Raw genomic sequence first — 17,732 nt, forward strand, 5'->3', positions numbered from 1 at the left:
GCAGTGCTGGTTTGTAAGGAGATTAGTGGGTACTATCATCTCATGCATACAGTCCAGGAATGAATGAATTAAAAATTCCCAAAGTACAGATTTTGGTTTCACATTCATTTCAAGATTTTTTTTAAAAAAAGAAGTGTTTAAATTTCAGCATAATCTCATCCTAGTTGTGACTTCTGGTAAAAAGAAAACTTTTTTTTCCCCCCCCCACAAGCTTGAGACGTTAGTTTGAACAAATATGGCTTGAGCCCAATTCAATGTTTTAAAAAAAAAAATAAGAAGTACGACTTTCAGCTACTTGCTGTTGATTCCTAGCATTTAAAGCAAGGGGGATTGACTGGTACATGCGAGTAACGTGAGCCATACCCTGTGGTGAGTGCAGCGAGCTCAGGAGGGACAGGTGACTTTGGACCTGTAGATCCCAAAGCTCTCTCCCCACTGGGGGTTTTCCTCACCTCGTGTCTGAGTCTGTTGTAGACTCTGATCGAGATCGATTGCTTTAATTGGTCAACAACTCCATTATCATTGGATCATGCGACTACCAGGATGGGAGAAAGCGAACCAGATGAACCTTGGTCTGTTTGCCTAGCAATTCCTATATTCCTATTCAGCGGAGTTGGGCCTCCAGCTGAGGTGCCGTAGTTGGCCTGTGTGTCGAGCGTGTTAGTGAACCTTCCGATGGTACAAATTGCCAAGGAATGCTTTGTTTAAACTCACACACATAATGCTCACACTAGCAAAGTATAGAAGCGTGTTGTGGAACTACACTGCATTATGAGTCATCATTATCTGGTGAGGGTGGGGGGGAGAGGACGACAGAGAAAATGCAAAATTCTGCTAACTCTATGAATGAAAACATGTCAAAATGGAGCGGGAATGGGTGTTGGGGAATGAGGTGGAAGCAGAGTCAATTTCTGGCTTTGCAAAATCCAGCGTTGATGCTCTGAGCTTTGAAATGTGTGAGAGCTGTGAGGTGACTCAGACCATTTCCTGCTGTTTGCCCGATTCAGGTTATTTTAACATGTTGCTTTTAATGTTGCAAAAGGCCAATCTGTGGGTCATGTTTCCTGTGATGGTCACTCAGAATGTGCAGCTTGTAGTTTCTGTAACAGCCCACACCATCCCGGCCAGCTAGCAATACAAGGAGACAGACATCAGCTCCAAGACAGACCGAGAGATTTGCAAACACGTGATCTCGGCGATTGGGACGGATACAGCAGCTCCACTCGGTGAGCCGAGGATTGTCTGGACCTGGGTACTCGATTTTTTAAATTTTTTTTTAGTGGCGATTCCTCTCCCTGCAGAACGATTGCATTCACTGTGAATCAGTGGCTCAGTTGGTCGCACCCTCGTCTGAGTCAGGAGTTGTGGAATCAAGTCCCACTCCAGAGGCTAAAGCACAAAAATCTAGGCTGACACTCGTCTTTCAGATGAGACGTTGAATGGCTGCTCTCTCAGGTGGACATAAAAGATTACACTATTTCAAAGAGGGGGGAGTAGTCCCCAGTGTCCCTCAAACAATATCACTAAAAAAAACAAATTATCCAGTCACCATCGCATTGTTGTTTGTGGGATCTTGCTGTGTGCAAATTCGCTACTGCATTTCCTACATCATAACAGTGATTACACTTCAAAAGTACTTCATTGGCTGTGAAGCGCTTTGGGACGTCTGGTGGTCGTGAAAGGCGCCGTAGAAATGCAAGTCTGTCTGACTTTCGCTCCTTTTATTTCTTCCAGAGTGTATCCCCATGTAATTCGGAACCATTATTGCCAGGTGGGTTGGGTAGACACAGTCTGAGCTCAGAGGCCGATGAACTTTGTCAAGCTCGTTCTCCATTCGGAGTGGGTTGAGCATGTGCTTGTTTGCCATTTTGATTTTTATGTGGTAGGAAGCGGCGGCACTAGTTTTTGAGAAATCAAGGTAACGGGCCAATGCCAGAACAGAAGTGGAGATGAGAGAGAGAGAGAGAGAGAGAGAGAGAGACATTGAATTTTAATTTTAACACATTGAGGATGGAGGAAGTAGGAAGCACATCAGAGGTGAAATCTTCAAGAATTGGGTATGATGTTTTCCGAAGGATGAACTAGCTTCCATTCTTAAACTGGCTGTAGGGCAATAGGAGAGAGTTCAGAGGAGCAGAGACGACCACAGTTCATCAATAAAACTGGGGCAAGATCGGTTATAATCAATCAATTAATGAGGCCACTCTCCATTTTCAGCAAACTAAATGTGGAAAGCACCTTTGGAAACTGGAAATGTGCCCTGCCTGTTCTAGCACACGGTGGCTTGGTGCAGTTTCTGCCTGGGCAGATGTCTCCTGTGGTGGGCCACACTGGTGTAGCTTTGTTTGTTTCAGTCTAATCTTCGTGATGCTGCATTATTTTATCCTTGTTCCCCTTTCTTCTCTCTCGCCTGCTTCCTCGCCCTGTTTTAGTTTTAGATCAAGGAATTACAGCGAATGTGTGTCTGGTGGTACGTTTCATACCTCTGATTGAATCTCCTCCAAGGAAGTATTCTGGTGTCGAAGTTTATCGCAGAAATCCCCTTTCATTGCTGGTATCTCGAAAGAATAGGAGGGGATTTCCATTGTTTACTTGAACCATGGCGATATTCTTACTCCCGGTCAGTGCTGAGGTACCTGATCTTGGTTTGGGGGAGGTTTGTTGCAATATAGTTGAGAGCCTGAGTTAAGGAGGCCTTCTGACTCAGACTGGAGTGCCAACACTGATGTGTGGGAGAAAATTCAGCCTTTTGTGCCTGTACTGGCTCTTTGAAAGAGCTAACCAATTAGTCCCACTCCCCCTTGCTCTTTCCACATAGCCCTGCAGATTTTCCTCCAAGTATTTATCCAATTCTGTTTTGAATCTGTTTCCACTGCCCTTTCAGGCAGCGCATTCCAGATCATCACAACTCGCTCTGTAAATAAATGTTTCCTCATGTTGCCTCTGGATCTTTTGCCAGTCATCTTTAAATCTGTGTCCTCTAGTTACCGACCCTCTTGCCACTGAAAGCAGTTTCTCCTTATTTACTCTTATTAAAAGCCCCTCATGATTTTGAACACCACTATTAAATCTCCCCTTAATCTTCTGTGCTCTAAGGAGAGCAACCCCAGCTTTTCTAGTACAAAAGCAAAATACTGCGGATGCTGGAAATCTGAAATAAAAACAGAAAATGCAGGAAATACTCAGCAGATCAGGCAGTATCCGTGGAGCAAGAAACAGTTAAAGTTTCAGGTTGCTGACCCTCAGAACTGGAAAAAGTTAGCGATGTAGCAGGTTTTTAAGCAAGTGCAGGGGCAGGGAAAAGGTGAGAGGGGAGGAAAGAACAAAAGGGTAGGTCTGATAGAGTGGCAGGCAAGAGAGATTAAATGACAAAAGGAGATGGTAATGGGGCAAGTTAGGAAACAAACGATGCAGGATCATCAACAGCTGCCATGGGAAAGAGAAAAAAAACAGAAAAACAAAAATCGGGGCAGAGGTTATGGTCTGAAATGGTTGAACTCGACGTTGAGTCGAAAAGACGGTAAAGTGCCTAAACGCAAGGTGAGGTGGTGTTCCTCGAACTTGCGTTGAGCTTCATTGGAACAGTGTAAGAGGCCGAAGACGGAGCAGTCAGAGTGGGAATGGAGTGGAGAATTAAAGTGACAGGCGACCGGAAGCTCGGGGTCACGCTTGTGGACTGAACGGAGCTGTTCTGGAAAGCGGTCACCCAATCTGCTTTTCTAGTCTCTCTCTGTAATTGAATTGACGAAAGGAACCTGAAGTGTGCTGTTTCATACCTTTCAACCCGTCCTGCGTTGAGTGAGTGCGGGCGATAGACATAGTTACTGTCCATCAGGTATATCCGTGAAGTTGTGGGGAAAGTTTGAAATTAAAACCTGGCATTGTTGGGAATATTGTGTCGAGTTTTTAGATGCGCTGCTTTCGGAGATATAGCGGGGCCGTGGAGCGGGTGCAGGGATTTACAAAGATGATCCCAGGGATGAGAGGCTATAGGAGTCTAAAGAAACTGGGGCTCTTTTCATTAGAGCACAGAGGTTAAGAGATCTGATGGAGGCGATCAGAATTATAAAGGATTTTGATGAGTCAAATAATGACTAACTATTTGCACTGGTCAGTGAGCAGATACAGCTGGAGTGTCAATTTAAGACACACTGAAGAATAAAGGGAGAGATTTTTTTTTAATGCAGTGGGTTGTTAGGACACTGATTGCCCTATCGGGGACAGTGGAGAAAACAGAATCCAAATTTTTTTTTTTAAAAAGGAAGGGGATCAATATTTCTAAAAAGAAAATGTTGGAAGGTGTTGGGAATGGGGCAAGGATAGCACTGTCAGAGAGCTGGCCAGACACAATGGGCTGAATGGCCTCCGTGTGCGCTGTAAAATTCTGTAATCCTAAATCCACTCTGACTCTCGTGCTGAAGTAGTGAACTCCTGCTCTGAAGTATACGGTATTTAGGGATTGAAAAGAAAGTGAAGATTCGTCCTCTTCTCCCATTGTTGTCTTGTGCTCTCCCACGCCCCACAATACTTGTCTAAAACACTGCCCATGGCACCAGTCTCACCCCAAGTCCTGCTCTCCACACACTCCTGTCCTCACCATCCGCCACTGGTTCCCCAAATCATTCAATTCAAAACCTTGGTCCTTGTTAACAAATCTCTAAAAGGTTCCCTCTTTCCCTGTGCTCCCCCTCCATCTCCCCCTCCTCTCCCCACACCCCCCTCCCCCCCCAAATCTCTGCAACCTCAACAACAACTTGTATTTATATTGAACTTTTAACATAGTGAAACGTTCCAATGCGAGTTCAAACAGTCTTTATTCGCACACGTGGGGAGATAGCCTGCTTTCTGTCTGTAGCCAAGCTTCTCCAAATTGATACAGCAGTTTATAGATATTTATACACAAATGACACATTGTGTAATATCTCCTCCCATCTCTAGAACATTCCATCGTACAACATTAATCTTACAGTATTAATAGTCATTCCTGTTACAATCAGGTGTCCACCTTATTTTTAGATAATAGAAGGGCGGTTGCGGTTAGCATCAGATAGCTGTTAATCCGTCACTTTTCAGACAGTTGTGGTCAGCACAGTTGGCCTGACTGTTGGCCCACATGGGTTGCAATCAGTGTTGCTTTAAGTTATATACGATATTAGAAGTTGAGGTCAGCATATCAACAATACCAGTGAATTCAATTCCATGAAATTTCCAGGAGGATTTATTAGCTGGTGAACAGGCACCCTGGCTGAGTTCCCCATCTCCTCTAGACCAGAGGCACTGAAGGCAATTGCAGTGTTTTTCTTGGTGCCCTGGATGAGTTCAGTTAATTTAACACTCCCAGGGATTGAACTTTGGATTAGTCAGTCAGTAGCAGTGCATCTACCCAGTCCTGGGGACCGGAGGGCCCAGGGCAGCATGGGCCAGCCCACACTGCAATATGTGTGCATACTAGGCCCGTGCAGCAGAACTGGTCTCTAGTCATCTTGGTTAATCCTTGCCACTGGACCAAGACCTAGCTCTATCAAACCCGTGTGGTGGCTGGTGTGCAACGGCCACACCATGTTGTTAATTTCCACGCACAGACATCTTCCACCCCTGAAGATATAGTTCGTGACCTGGAATATTCGGTCCTTCATTGAAACACCTGTGAACTCATTCCCTTTTTGACGTGGAAGCAAGTCATCCTCAACACAAGGGACTGCCTATGACTGACTGATGAGATACCATTTCTGATCATCCAGGACTGGATGTCGGACAAGCAGTCTGACCATTTAGAGACCGTGGAGGGTCGAGAGAAGTGGTAGTGAGGTAGAGCTGGGTGTCATCAGTGTGCAGTCTCCTTATAGAATCATCGAATGGCACAGCACAGCATAGAAGGAGACCATTTGCCCATCGAGTCTGTGCCGGCTCTTACAAAGTGCAATCCAGTCAGTCCCACTCCCCCGCTCTTTCCCCATATCCCTGCAATTTTTTTCTCCTTCAAGTATTTATCCAATTCCCTTTTGAAGGCTACTATTGAATCTGTGTCCAGCTCCCCATCAGTCAGTGCATTCCACAACCTGTGTGAAAAAGTTTTTCCTCATGTTGCCTCTGGTTCTTTTGCCAATCGGCTTAGGTCGGTGCCCTCTGGTTACCGAGCCTTCTGCCATTGGAAACAACTTCTCTTTATTTGCTCTTTCAAAACTCTTCAATCCCATCCGCCAGTGCATGCTCCCTACCATTCCAGCTCCGACTTCCTTTGCATCCCTTCAGCTTCCATTCCACCTTCTCAGTGGCAAATCTTTTATCTATTGAGGCCCTACACTCAGTGACTCAACACCTCTGCCTTGCTACCTCTGTATCCACCTTGAAAAACTTCTTCAAAATCTTTTGTTTGATCATGCCTTTGGTCACCTTCCTTAATTCTTCTGCTTATTGTCTGCTTCCTTTGCCTCATCCGTGCTTTTGTTACCTCTAGACTTGATTATTCCAGTGCACTCCTAGCTGGCCTCCCACATTCTACACTCCATAAACATCAGCTCATCTAAAACTCTGCTGCCCCTGTCCTAATTTGCACCAAGTCCAGTTCACCCATCACTCCTGTACTTGCTGACTTACATTGGCTTCCGGTCCGGCAACGTCTCGATTTAAAAATTTTCATCCTTGAGTTCAAATCCCTCCCATGGCCTCGCTCCTCCCTATCTGTGTAATCTCCTCCAGTCCAACACCCCTCCGAGGTATCTGCACTCCTCAAATTCTGCTCTCTTGCGCATCGCTAATTTTAATCGCTCCCCCATTGGTGGCCGTGCCTTCAGCTGCCTCGGCCCCAAGCTCTGGAATTCTTTCCCTAAACCTCTCTACCCTCTCACCCGCCCTCTTGCTTTAAGATGCTCCAGCAACCACAACCTGTTTGAGTGAGGGAGTTCTAGATTTCTACCACCCTTTGTGTGAAGAAGTGCTTCCTGATCTCAGTCCTGAAGGACCTAGCTCTAATTCTAAGATTGTATAGACTTTTAGAAGCCAAGCTTGGCATTGCCTCACCACTAAAACCTACCTCTGACCAAACTTTCGGTCATCTGCCCTAATATCTCCTTGTGTGGCTCAGTGTCACATTTTGTTTTGTAACGCTCCAGTGAAGCGTCTTGATTTGTTTTACCATCAATACAAGTTGTTGTTGCGCCTTTAAAGAACTGTGGTATTATTTAATGTGATAAAGGCGTGGTGCACATGCAAGTTAATGTTGGAGCACTTTACAGGTAAATTAAGTGTTGCATAAGCATAGTGCTCTCACAACATTAAATCAATGAGTCTTGAGATTTTTTTCTATAGCATATTGGTACCAGTACAAGAAATAACCGAGTGACAGCACTGCATATGTGCACTGCTGACATTGAGAAATCGAAAGCTTAAATCGGGCATCCGGTAACTAACTGATAGTTAACCGGTGCCTCTCCAACAGTGATGTCATTGTCTTTGGTAGCTGACCAGATGCAGCAGATCAAAGCATGTGCAGTACTGGACTGTACTCGTACGGCCGCGATTGAGGGCTAGGCTATGTGATTGGGTGTCATCCCAGCCATAGCTCAATAGTAGCACACTTGCCTCCTGAGTCAGACGGTTGTGGATTCAAGCCCCACTCCAGAGACTAGAGCACAAAATCTTGGCTGACATTCCAGGGAGTGCCGCACTGTCGGAGGGGCAGTCCTGGGGGAGCGCCGCACTGTCGGAGGGGCAGTACTGTCTGAGGTGCCACCTTTCGGATGAGATGTTGGACCGAGGCCCCCTCAGGCGGACATAAAAGATCCCACGGCACTATTTTGAAGAAGAGCTGGGAAGTTATCCTTGGTGTCCTGGTCAATATTTATCACTCGATCAATATAATGACCAGATAATTTGTTTTTGTTATCACATTGCGGTATGTGGGAGCTTGCTGTGCGCATGTTGGCTGCCGCGTTTCCTACATCACAACGGTGACTACACTTCAAACGTACTTTATTGGCTTTGGGACATCCTGAGGATTTGAAAGGCTCTGTAGAAATACAAGTCTTTCTTTCAACAATTAGTTGACAATTGTGGCCAATGAGTTGATTAAAATTACCGCTGAAGTTTCATTGGTGCATCGGACAGGGTTAGCTAAGGGAAGGTCACACTGAAACCATTATAAGCCAGTGGTTGTTTTGTTTTAAGCTGGTTTGTTATTGGCCAAAGTGCCATGCCAGTGCTGCTGGCACCTGATGTACTGAGCTCGTGAACCTGCCAAAATCTCCAAATAATCTTGCTGGATTTTCTTTTTTTAGCTGGAAAAGAGTCCCTTGGCAGCTGTCACCAGCAAGTCTGGGGTTTGTGGGTGGGTGTCCAGGACTTGCACACCAGGAGTTAGCGGCTCGAGCAGCGATTGCATGCAATGTAAACACGGCTTTAATTCATCGCCAGGTATTCTTGCCACCAGACTGTAACCACCTGTACTTCAGTGCTGTGTGGATCACTGCACTCGCCACACAACCCACGTTCAGCAAGGCCAAGATATATCCTGGTTCTGCTGGGTGTTTCTCCACGCTTCGAGTGGGTGAAAGATTCCCCTCCAGCCCCACAAACCCCCCAGATGTATGTGCTCCTCCAATTCTGCCCCCTTGAGTACCCTGATGATAATCGCTCAACCATTGGTGGCCGTGCCTTCTGTTGCCTGGGCCCAAAGCTCTCGAACTCCCTGCCTAAACCGCTGCGCCTCTCTATCTCTCTTTCCTCCTTCAAGACGCTCCTTAAAACCTACCTCTTTGACCAAACTTTTGGTCACCTGTGCTAATTTCTACTTTTGTGGTTCGGTGTCATTTTTTATATAATATTCCTATGAAGCGCCTTGGGACATTTGACTACGTTAAAGGCACTATATAAATACACGTTGGTGTTGTTGTTGCTATTGGACTTGGCAAAATCTCTGGCAACATCTCACTGAAAGCAGCCCTGGCCTCGCACCTGCTCGTGTGGCTCACAGTTGATGACTGCATCTCTTCCTTAATCACTGTGGCTTGGATGTGCTGGGGCTGTTTTGGACGAGACTTGTAAACCATGATAGATTCTGTTTTTGAAAGCCACTGAATGGATGTGTTTGGTCTCTTGAGATTAATGTTACTCACTGTGTGCAAGGTGGCTTGGCTTGCTGTCCTTTGCTCTTAGACAGCAGCCTCACTGAGAAGCCGAAAATCATATTTTGATTTCTGGTGAATTTAACATTTCACAACGAGGGAAGCAGCTTTTACCAGTTCCGCGGCAATCTTTCTCTCGCGTTAACCTTCAGCTTTGCTTTTCATTTTTTGTGTGTCTCATGGATATCACTACAGTTCGTGCTCTGTACTCTCCCTCTTCATCCCACTCAGATCCACATACACCGTCATGCCCCCTCTTTTGCTTCATAAATCCTGTGCTGAAATCAAGACTTGCCACATTGCCTGGTACTTTTAATTTATTCTTTTCCCAGTACCTTAAAGATGGAACTTCTTGACTTCCTCGGTCTTCCTATGCAGCTTGTAGAAAGACGGGAACAGGAGGAGGCCATTCAGTCTCTCGAGCCTGTTCCGCCATTCAATTAGATTATCGCCAATCTGCACCTCAACTCTTTACCCACCTTTGCTCCATATCCCTCGATACCCTTACCCAACAAAAATCTTATCGATCCCAGTCCTGAAAGCTCCAATGGACCTCCAGCAACCACAACCCATGAGTAAGAGAGTTCCAGATTTCCACCACCTTTTGTGTGAAGAAGTGCTTCCTGATCTCAGTCCTGAAGGACATAGCTCTAATTTTAAGTTGTACAGACTTTTAGAAGCCAAGTTTGGCATTGTCTAACCACTAATTGTATCAGCTATGGCTGTGTGTAGCACACTCACCTCTGAGTCAGAAGATTGTGGGTTCAAATCCCACTCCAGGGACTTGAGCACACAAATCTAGGCAGACACTCCAGTATAATGCTGAGGGAGTGCTGCACTGTCGGAGGTGCCGTTTTTCAGATGAGACGTTAAACTGAGCCCCGTCTGCTCTCTCAGATGGACGTAAAAGATCTCATGGCACTATTTCGAAGGAGAGCAGGGGAGTTATCCCGGTGGACAATATTTATCCTTCCATCAATGTAACAAAAATAGTTGATCTGGTCATTATCACATTGCTGGTGTGGGAGTTTGCTGTGCGCAAATTGACTGTCGTATTTCCCACAACGCAACAGTGACTTCACTCTAAAAGTACTTCATTGGCTGTAAAGCGCTTTGAGATGTCTGGTGGTTTTGAAAGACGTTATAGAAATGTAAGAAGTCCTGCTACTACTGTACAGGGTATTGGTGAGGCCACACCTGGAGTACTGCATACAGTTTTGGTCTCTGTATTTAAGGAAGGATATACTTGCATTGGACGCTGTTCAGAGAAGGTTCACTAGGTTGATTCCGGAGATGAGGGGATTGACTTATGAAGATAGGTTGGGCCTATACTCATGGGAGTTCAGAAGAATGAGAGGTGATCTTATCGAAATATAAAAGATAATTCTATAAATACGTTAAGAGCAAGAGAATAAGTAAAGAAAGGGTAAGGACTATTAGGGTAATGTGTGTGTGGAGGCGGAAGATGTTGGTATGGTTCTTAATGAATACTTTGCGTCTGTTTTCACAAAGAAAAGGGGCAATGCAGATACTGCTATTGAGGAGGAGTGTGAAATTCTGGATGAAATAAACATAGTGAGAGGGGAGGTATTAAAGAGTTTAGCGGCTTTGAAAGTGGTAAGTCCCCAAGCCCAGATGAAATGCATCCCAGGCTGTTGAATGAAGCAAAAGAGGAAATAGTAGAGGCTTTGACCATCATTTTCCAGTCCTCTTTGGATTCAGGCATGGTGCTGGAGGACTGCAAATGTGGTACCTTTGTTTAAGAAGGGAGAAAGGGAAAGGCCGAGTAATTACAGGCCTGTCAGCCTAACCTCTGGTGGGAAAATTATTGGAAAAAATCCTTGAGCAGGATAAATCTACATTTAGAAAGGCAAGGATTAATCGGGGACATTCAGCATGGATTTGTTAAGGAAAGATCGTGTCTGACTAACCTGATTTAATTTTTTGAGGAGGTAACCAGGATGGTTGATGAGGGCAGTGCGTATGATGTAGTGTACATGGACTTTAGCAAAACTTTTGATAAGGTCCTACGTGCAGACTGGTCACAAAGGTAAAAACCCATGGAATCCAGGGCAAAGTGGCAAGTTGGATCCAAAATTGGCTCAGAGGTAGGAAGCAAAGGGTAATCGCTGATGGATGTTTTTGTGACTGGATGTTTCTAGTGGGGTTCCGCAGGGCTCAGTACGTGGTCCTTTGCTTTTTGTAGTATATATCAACAATTTAGATTTGAATATAGGGAGTATGATTAAGAAGTTTGCAGACAACACTAAAATTGGCTGTGTGGTTGATAAGGAAAGGGTATATACATTAAGTAGTCGGCCACTTAATAGGGTAAATGAACAAAGGGACCTTGGAGTGCTTGTCCACAGATCCCTGAAAGTGGCAGGCCAGGTAGATAAGATGGTTAAGAAGGCATACGGAATGCTTGCCTTTATTGGCCGAGGCATTGAATACAAGAGCAGGGAGGTTATGCCTAAATTGTATAATACACTGGTTAGGCCACAGCTGGAATACTGTGTGCAGTTCTGGTCACCGTATTATAGGAAGGATGTGATGGCATTGGAGAGGGCGCAGAGGAAACTTACGAGGATGCTGCCTGGAATGGAGAATCTTAGCTGTGAGGCCAGATTGGATAGACTGGATTTGTTCTCCTTGGAACAGAGGAGGCTGAGAGGAGACCTCATTAAGGTGTATAAAATTTTGAGGGGCCTGGATATCGTGGATAGCAAGGGCCTATTTCCCTTGGTGGAGCGGTCTATTACGAGGGGGGGGGAGGGGCATAGGTTTAAGGTGGTTGGTGGAAGGTTTAGTGGGGATTTGAGGGGAAGTTTCTTCACGCAGAGGGTTGTGGGGGTCTGGAAGTCACTGCCTGGAAAGGAGGTAGAGGCAGATACTCTCACCGCATTTAAAAGTTGCTTGGATCGGCACTTGAAGTGCCGTAACCTCCAGGGTTAGGAACCTAGAGCTGGTAAGTGGGATTAGACTGGATAATCTCTTGTTGGCTGGCGCAAATACGATGGTAAGTACATCATGGAATCTAATACTGCCAGAGTGATCTCCTGGACTAGTTTCGATCGCCTGGGTGGGTCGGAGAGAAATTTTCCCAGATTTCTTTTCCCCAATTGGCCTGAGCTTTTATCTTTTGCCTCTCCCAGGAGATCACATGGCTCCGGGTGGGGTGGGGTGTAAAATGTTGCCATCGTTATCATCATAGGCGGTCCCTCGAACGAGGATGACTTGCTTCCACGAGTTCACAGGTGTTTCGATGAGGGACCCGATGTTCCAGTCCTGAACTCCAATTGAGGGATGGAAGATGCCTGCGTGAATTTTTTTAACGTGTGGTGATCGTTGCACACCAGCCACCACACGGGCTTGACAGAGCTAGGCCTTTATCTAGTGGCAAGGGTAAACCAGGACGTCTGGAGACCTGCTCTGTTGCACAGACCTAGCGCGCGCACACATCGCAGTGTGGGCTGGCCCGTGCTGCCCATGGGCCCTCGCCTCTTCTGGGCCTCGTACCCTCATCTGTCGCACCTCCGCCAAGATCTCTCGCCGCTCCTCCGCCATAAACATTCACCGTATCTTGCCACAAACACTCGCCGCTCATCCACCCTGACCTTCGCACTCCTCTGTACCTTGGCCCTGCCGATATTCCTGCCCACGCTCCAAAATGGCGTTTCTTGTATTACAACAGTAACCACACTTCAACATTACTTCATTGTCTGTAAAGCGCTTTGGGACATTGAGGTCGTGAAAGACGCTATACAAATGCAAGTTTGGCTGTCTTTTTATTGTTCATGTGCTGGAACTGCATCTTGGAAAATGGCAAAGCACTGTTGGTGCCAAACCTTCGACAGCTGTGCAATTTAGAATGATTGCAAAATGTATCCCAGAGTGCTGGCGACATACTGATGGTTGGAACTGTACCCGAGGACCGTGTTGTCCAATACATTCACACGTGAAATTCAGATGTGGCTACATCGAATTTTGTAGCACAAGGCATTTGGCTCAACAGGTCTATGTTGGTGTTTATGCTCTACACGAGCCTCCTCCCATAAGAATATAGGAAACAGGAGCAGGAGTAGGCCATATGGCCGCTTGAGCCTGCTCCACCATTCAATACGATCATTGGCTGTAATACATGGGGTATCGCAGTTGTAGGGAGTGGACTGGTTGGGCCGGAAGCTCTTTACCTGTCCGCCATTGTACGTGGGTTTATATGTAACCTTCAGGGCTACTGACCGAGGGCTGTGTGGCTTTGTCGGCCGACGCGGACGTGATGGGCTGAAATGGCCTCCTTCTGCGCTGTAAATTTCTATGTTTCTGTAATGAGAGGGCAGAGAGGATATTTCCACTCATAGGGGAAACTAAAACTAGGGGACATAGTCTCAGTGAGGGGCTGCCATTTAAAATTGAGATGAGGAGCAATTTCTTCTCTGAGGGTTGTAAATCTGTGGAATTCTCTGCCCCAGAGAGCTGTGGAGGCTAGGTCATTGAATATATTTAAGGCAGAGAGGAAGATTTTTGAGCGATAAGTGGTTATGGGAGCGAGCAGGGAAGTGGAGCTGAGTCCAGGATCAGATCAGCCATGATCTTATTGACTGATGGAGTAGGCTCGAGGGGCCATATTGCCTACTGCTCCTATTTCTTATGTTCTTAAGTCTCTCTTCTTTCTTCTGTCCTCTTTCCCAATCTTTCAACCTTGGAACTTATCGCAGATCTGTGGCCCTCACCCAGGTTCCTCTGTGTGCCATTGGGTTTGTTTTATAGGTGATCTACTTTCCTTTGCTGGATGTCTATTGTGGAGTGAGCAGCAATTAAAGAAACGGCAGATTGACAATGTCCAAGCTGGTACCAGTGGCTTCATTGCAAACCAGTGACTGGAGAGTCGGGATAACATTTCACAGAAGTGTAGTCACTGTTGTGTCGGCAAAGGCAGCAACCGATTTGTGCGCAGGATGCTCTTGCAAGCAGCAATGAGATAAATAAGCAGTTAATTTGTTTTGTTGGTTTAGGGATGAGATTGTGACCAGGGCAATGGGAGAACTTCCCTTTATTTCTTTGAATAGTAGCATGGAATGATTTACATCCATCTCAACCGGCAGACGGGGCCTGGGTTTGACGTCGTCTCCAAGTGATGGCTCCTCCGACAGTGCAACACTCACTCAGTACTATACTGAAATGTGCTGACTCCTAGGCCCAAGTTTCCACATGATTTGCTCCTGATTTTTAGGAGCAACTGGTGTAGAACGGAGTATCTTAGAAATCGGAATTCTCCACATTTAGTTTTCTGCAGTTCTAGTTAGGTAGAACAGTTTCACTTTGGAACAGAATTTTTTTCCAAAAGGGGGCGTGTCCGGCCACTGACGCCTGATTTGAAAGTTTCCACAGTGAAAACGTACTCCAAACTAACTTAGAATTGAGTAAGTGAAGATTTTTGTACGCTTGAAAAAACCTTGTCCACACATTAAAAAAATCAGGCGCAAGTTACAAATTAGGCGTCGGGAACGAGGGGGGGGGGGGGGGGGGAAGGGAAGTCATTAAATTCTACAATAAATCCTTAGTTATACTTATACAAATATTATACAAATAAATCCAACCTGAATAAAAATTTATAAGCAAAGAAAAGAATAAACCATGTTCCTACCTGTGTGAAAGTGCTTCAGGCAGGCCTTTCAGGCAGCGGTTTGCCGTCGGGCCCGAGACTTCGGGCCGGGCCCGTCCCCAGCACCAGATTTACAGGTAGGTGGCGTTGGGTCGGGTCAGGGGGAGGGAGGGAGGTTCGGGTCAGGTCGGGGAGGGGGGGAGGGGGGGGGAGTTCAGGTCGGGGAGGCGGGGGGGGGAGGTCAGGTCGGGGAGGCGGGGGGGAGAGGTCAGGTCGGGGAGGCGGGGGGGGGCGTTCAGGTCGGGGAGGCGGGGGGGGGAGGTCAGGTCGGGGAGGCGGGGGGGGGGAGGTCAGGTCGGGGAGGCGGGGGGGGGAGGTCAGGTCGGGAAGGCGGGGGGGAGGTCGGGTGGAGGGGGGGGAAGGTCAGGTCGGGGAGTGGGGGGGAAAGGTCGGGAGGGGTGGGGGGGGGGAAGGTCAGGTCGGGGAGGGGTTGGGGGGGGGGAAGGTCGGGGGGGGAGGAGAGGTCGGGTGTGGGGGGGGGAGGTCAGGTCGGGGAGGGTGAGGGGGGAGGTCAAGTCGGGGTGGGGGGGAAGGTCAGGTCGGGGTGGGGGGGAGGTTGGGGGGGGGGGGGAAGGTCAGGTCGGGGGGGGTGGAGGTCAGGTCGGGGGGAAGGTCGGGGAGGGGGGGGCAAAGTCAGGTCGGGGTGGGGGAAGGTCAGGTCGGGGAGTGGGGGTGGGGGAAAGGTCAGGTCGGGGTGGGGGGAAGGTCAGGTCGGGGAGGGGGGGTGGGTAAAGGTCAGGTCGGGGAGTGGGGGTGGGGGGGAAGGTCAGGTCGGGGGGGGGGGGAGGTCAGGTCGGGGGGGGGTGGAAGGTCAGGTGGGGGGAAGGTCGGGGAGGGGGGGGCAAAGTCAGGTCGGGGGGGGTGAGGGAAGGGAAGGTCGGGGAGGGGGGGTGAGGGAAGGGAAGGTCGGGGAGTGGGGGTGGGGGGCAAGGTCAGGTCGGGGGGGGTGGGGGGGGTAAGGTCAGGTCAGGTCGGGGGGGGGGAAGGTCAGGTGGGGGGAAGGTCGGGGAGGGGGGGGCAAAGTCAGGTCGGGGAGGGGGGGTGGGGGAAGGTCGGGGAGGGGGGGTGAGGGAAGGGAAGGTCGGGGAGGGGGGGTGAGGGAAGGGAAGGTCGGGGAGGGGGGGTGGGGGAAGGTCAGGTCGGGGGGGTGGGGGAAGGTCAGGTCTGGGTGGGGGAAGGTCAGGTCGGGGTGGGGGCAGGTCAGGTCGGGGAGGGGGGGTGGGGGAAGGTCAGGTCGGGGAGGGGGGGTGGGGGAAGGTCGGGGAGGGGGGAGGTCAGGTCGGGGAGGTGGGTGGGGGGAGGTCAGGTCGGGGGGGATGGGGGGGGAGAAGGTCAGGTCGGGGGGGATGGGGGGGGGGAGGAGGTCAGGTCGGGGGGGATGGGGGGGGGAGGAGGTCAGGTCGGGGGGGATGGGGGGGGGAGGAGGTCAGGTCGGGGGGGATGGGGGGGGGAGGAGGTCAGGTCGGGGAGTGGGGGGGGAGGAGGAGGTCAGGTCGGGGAGTGGGGGGGGGGAGGAGGAGGTCAGGTCGGGGAGTGGGGGGGGGAGGAGGAGGTCAGGTCGGGGAGTGGGGGGGGAGGAGGAGGTCAGGTCGGGGAGTGGGGGGGGGGGAAGGTCAGGTCGGGGAGTGGGGGGGGGAAGGTCAGGTCGGGGAGGGGGGTTGGGGGAAGGTCGGGGAGGTCAGGTCGGGGAGGTGGGTGGGGGGAGGTCAGGTCGGGGGGGATGGGGGGGGGAGGAGGTCAGGTCGGGGGGGATGGGGGGGGAGGAGGTCAGGTCGGGGGGGATGGGGGGGAGGAGGTCAGGTCGGGGGGGATGGGGGGGGGAGGAGGTCAGGTCGGGGGGGATGGGGGGGGAGGAGGTCAGGTCGGGGGGGATGGGGGGGGGAGGAGGTCAGGTCGGGGAGTGGGGGGGGGGAGGAGGAGGTCAGGTCGGGGAGTGGGGGGGGGAGGAGGAGGTCAGGTCGGGGAGTGGGGGGGGGAGGAGGAGGTCAGGTCGGGGAGTGGGGGGGGAGGAGGAGGTCAGGTCGGGGAGTGGGGGGGGGAGGAGGAGGTCAGGTCGGGGAGTGGGGGGGGGGGGAAGGTCAGGTCGGGGAGTGGGGGGGGGGGAAGGTCAGGTCGGGGAGTGGGGGGGGGGAAGGTCAGGTCGGGGAGTGGGGGGGTGGGGAAGGTCAGGTCGGGGAGTGGGGGGGGGGGGAAGGTCAGGTCGGGGAGTGGGGGGGGGGAAGGTCAGGTCGGGGAGTGGGGGGGGGAAGGTCGGGGGAGTGGGGGGGGGGAAGGTCAGGTCGGGGAGTGGGGGGGGGAAGGTCAGGTCGGGGAGTGGGGGGGGGAAGGTCAGGTCGGGGAGTGGGGGGGGGGAGGTCAGGTCGGGGAGTGGGGGGGGGGGGGGAAGGTCAGGTCGGGGAGTGGGGGGGGGGAAAGGTCAGGTCGGGGAGTGGGAGGGGGGAAGGTCAGGTCGGGGAGTGGGGGGGGGGAAGGTCAGGTCGGGGAGTGGGGGGGGGGAAGGTCAGGTCGGGGAGTGGGGGGGGGGAAGGTCAGGTCGGGGAGGGGGTTGGGGGAAGGTCGGGGAGGGGGGTTGGGGGAAGGTCGGGGAGGGGGGGTGGGGGAAGGTCGGGGAGGGGGGAGGTCAGGTCGGGGAGGTGGGTGGGGGGAGGTCAGGTCGGGGGGGATGGGGGGGGAGGAGGTCAGGTCGGGGGGATGGGGGGGGAGGAGGTCAGGTCGGGGGGGATGGGGGGGAGGAGGTCAGGTCGGGGGGGATGGGGGGGAGGAGGTCAGGTCGGGGGGGATGGGGGGGGGGAGGAGGTCAGGTCGGGGGGGATGGGGGGGGGAGGAGGTCAGGTCGGGGGGGATGGGGGGGGGGAGGAGGTCAGGTCGGGGGGGATGGGGGGGGGGGAAGGTCGTCAGGTCGGGGAGGGGGGGGGGAAGGTCAGGTCGGGGAGGGGGGGTGGGGG

General features: G+C 50.7%; 1 protein-coding gene across 1 annotated transcript in view; it reads left to right on the plus strand.

Annotated features, from left to right (window-relative positions):
* Positions 1-3,408: 3,408 nt before the first annotated feature.
* Positions 3,409-17,732, plus strand: part of LOC139266298 (coiled-coil domain-containing protein 50-like) — a 95,609-nt gene continuing 81,285 nt past the window's right edge. The window contains exons 1-3 of the mRNA XM_070884120.1: positions 3,409-3,540; positions 8,277-8,318; positions 10,635-10,739. Of these exons, the coding sequence (XP_070740221.1) occupies positions 3,409-3,540; positions 8,277-8,318; positions 10,635-10,739 (279 nt within the window). The remainder of the gene's footprint in view (positions 3,541-8,276; positions 8,319-10,634; positions 10,740-17,732) is intronic.

This window comes from Pristiophorus japonicus, chromosome 6 (genome assembly GCF_044704955.1).
Source record: "Pristiophorus japonicus isolate sPriJap1 chromosome 6, sPriJap1.hap1, whole genome shotgun sequence".
Classification (NCBI taxonomy): Eukaryota; Metazoa; Chordata; class Chondrichthyes; family Pristiophoridae; genus Pristiophorus; species Pristiophorus japonicus.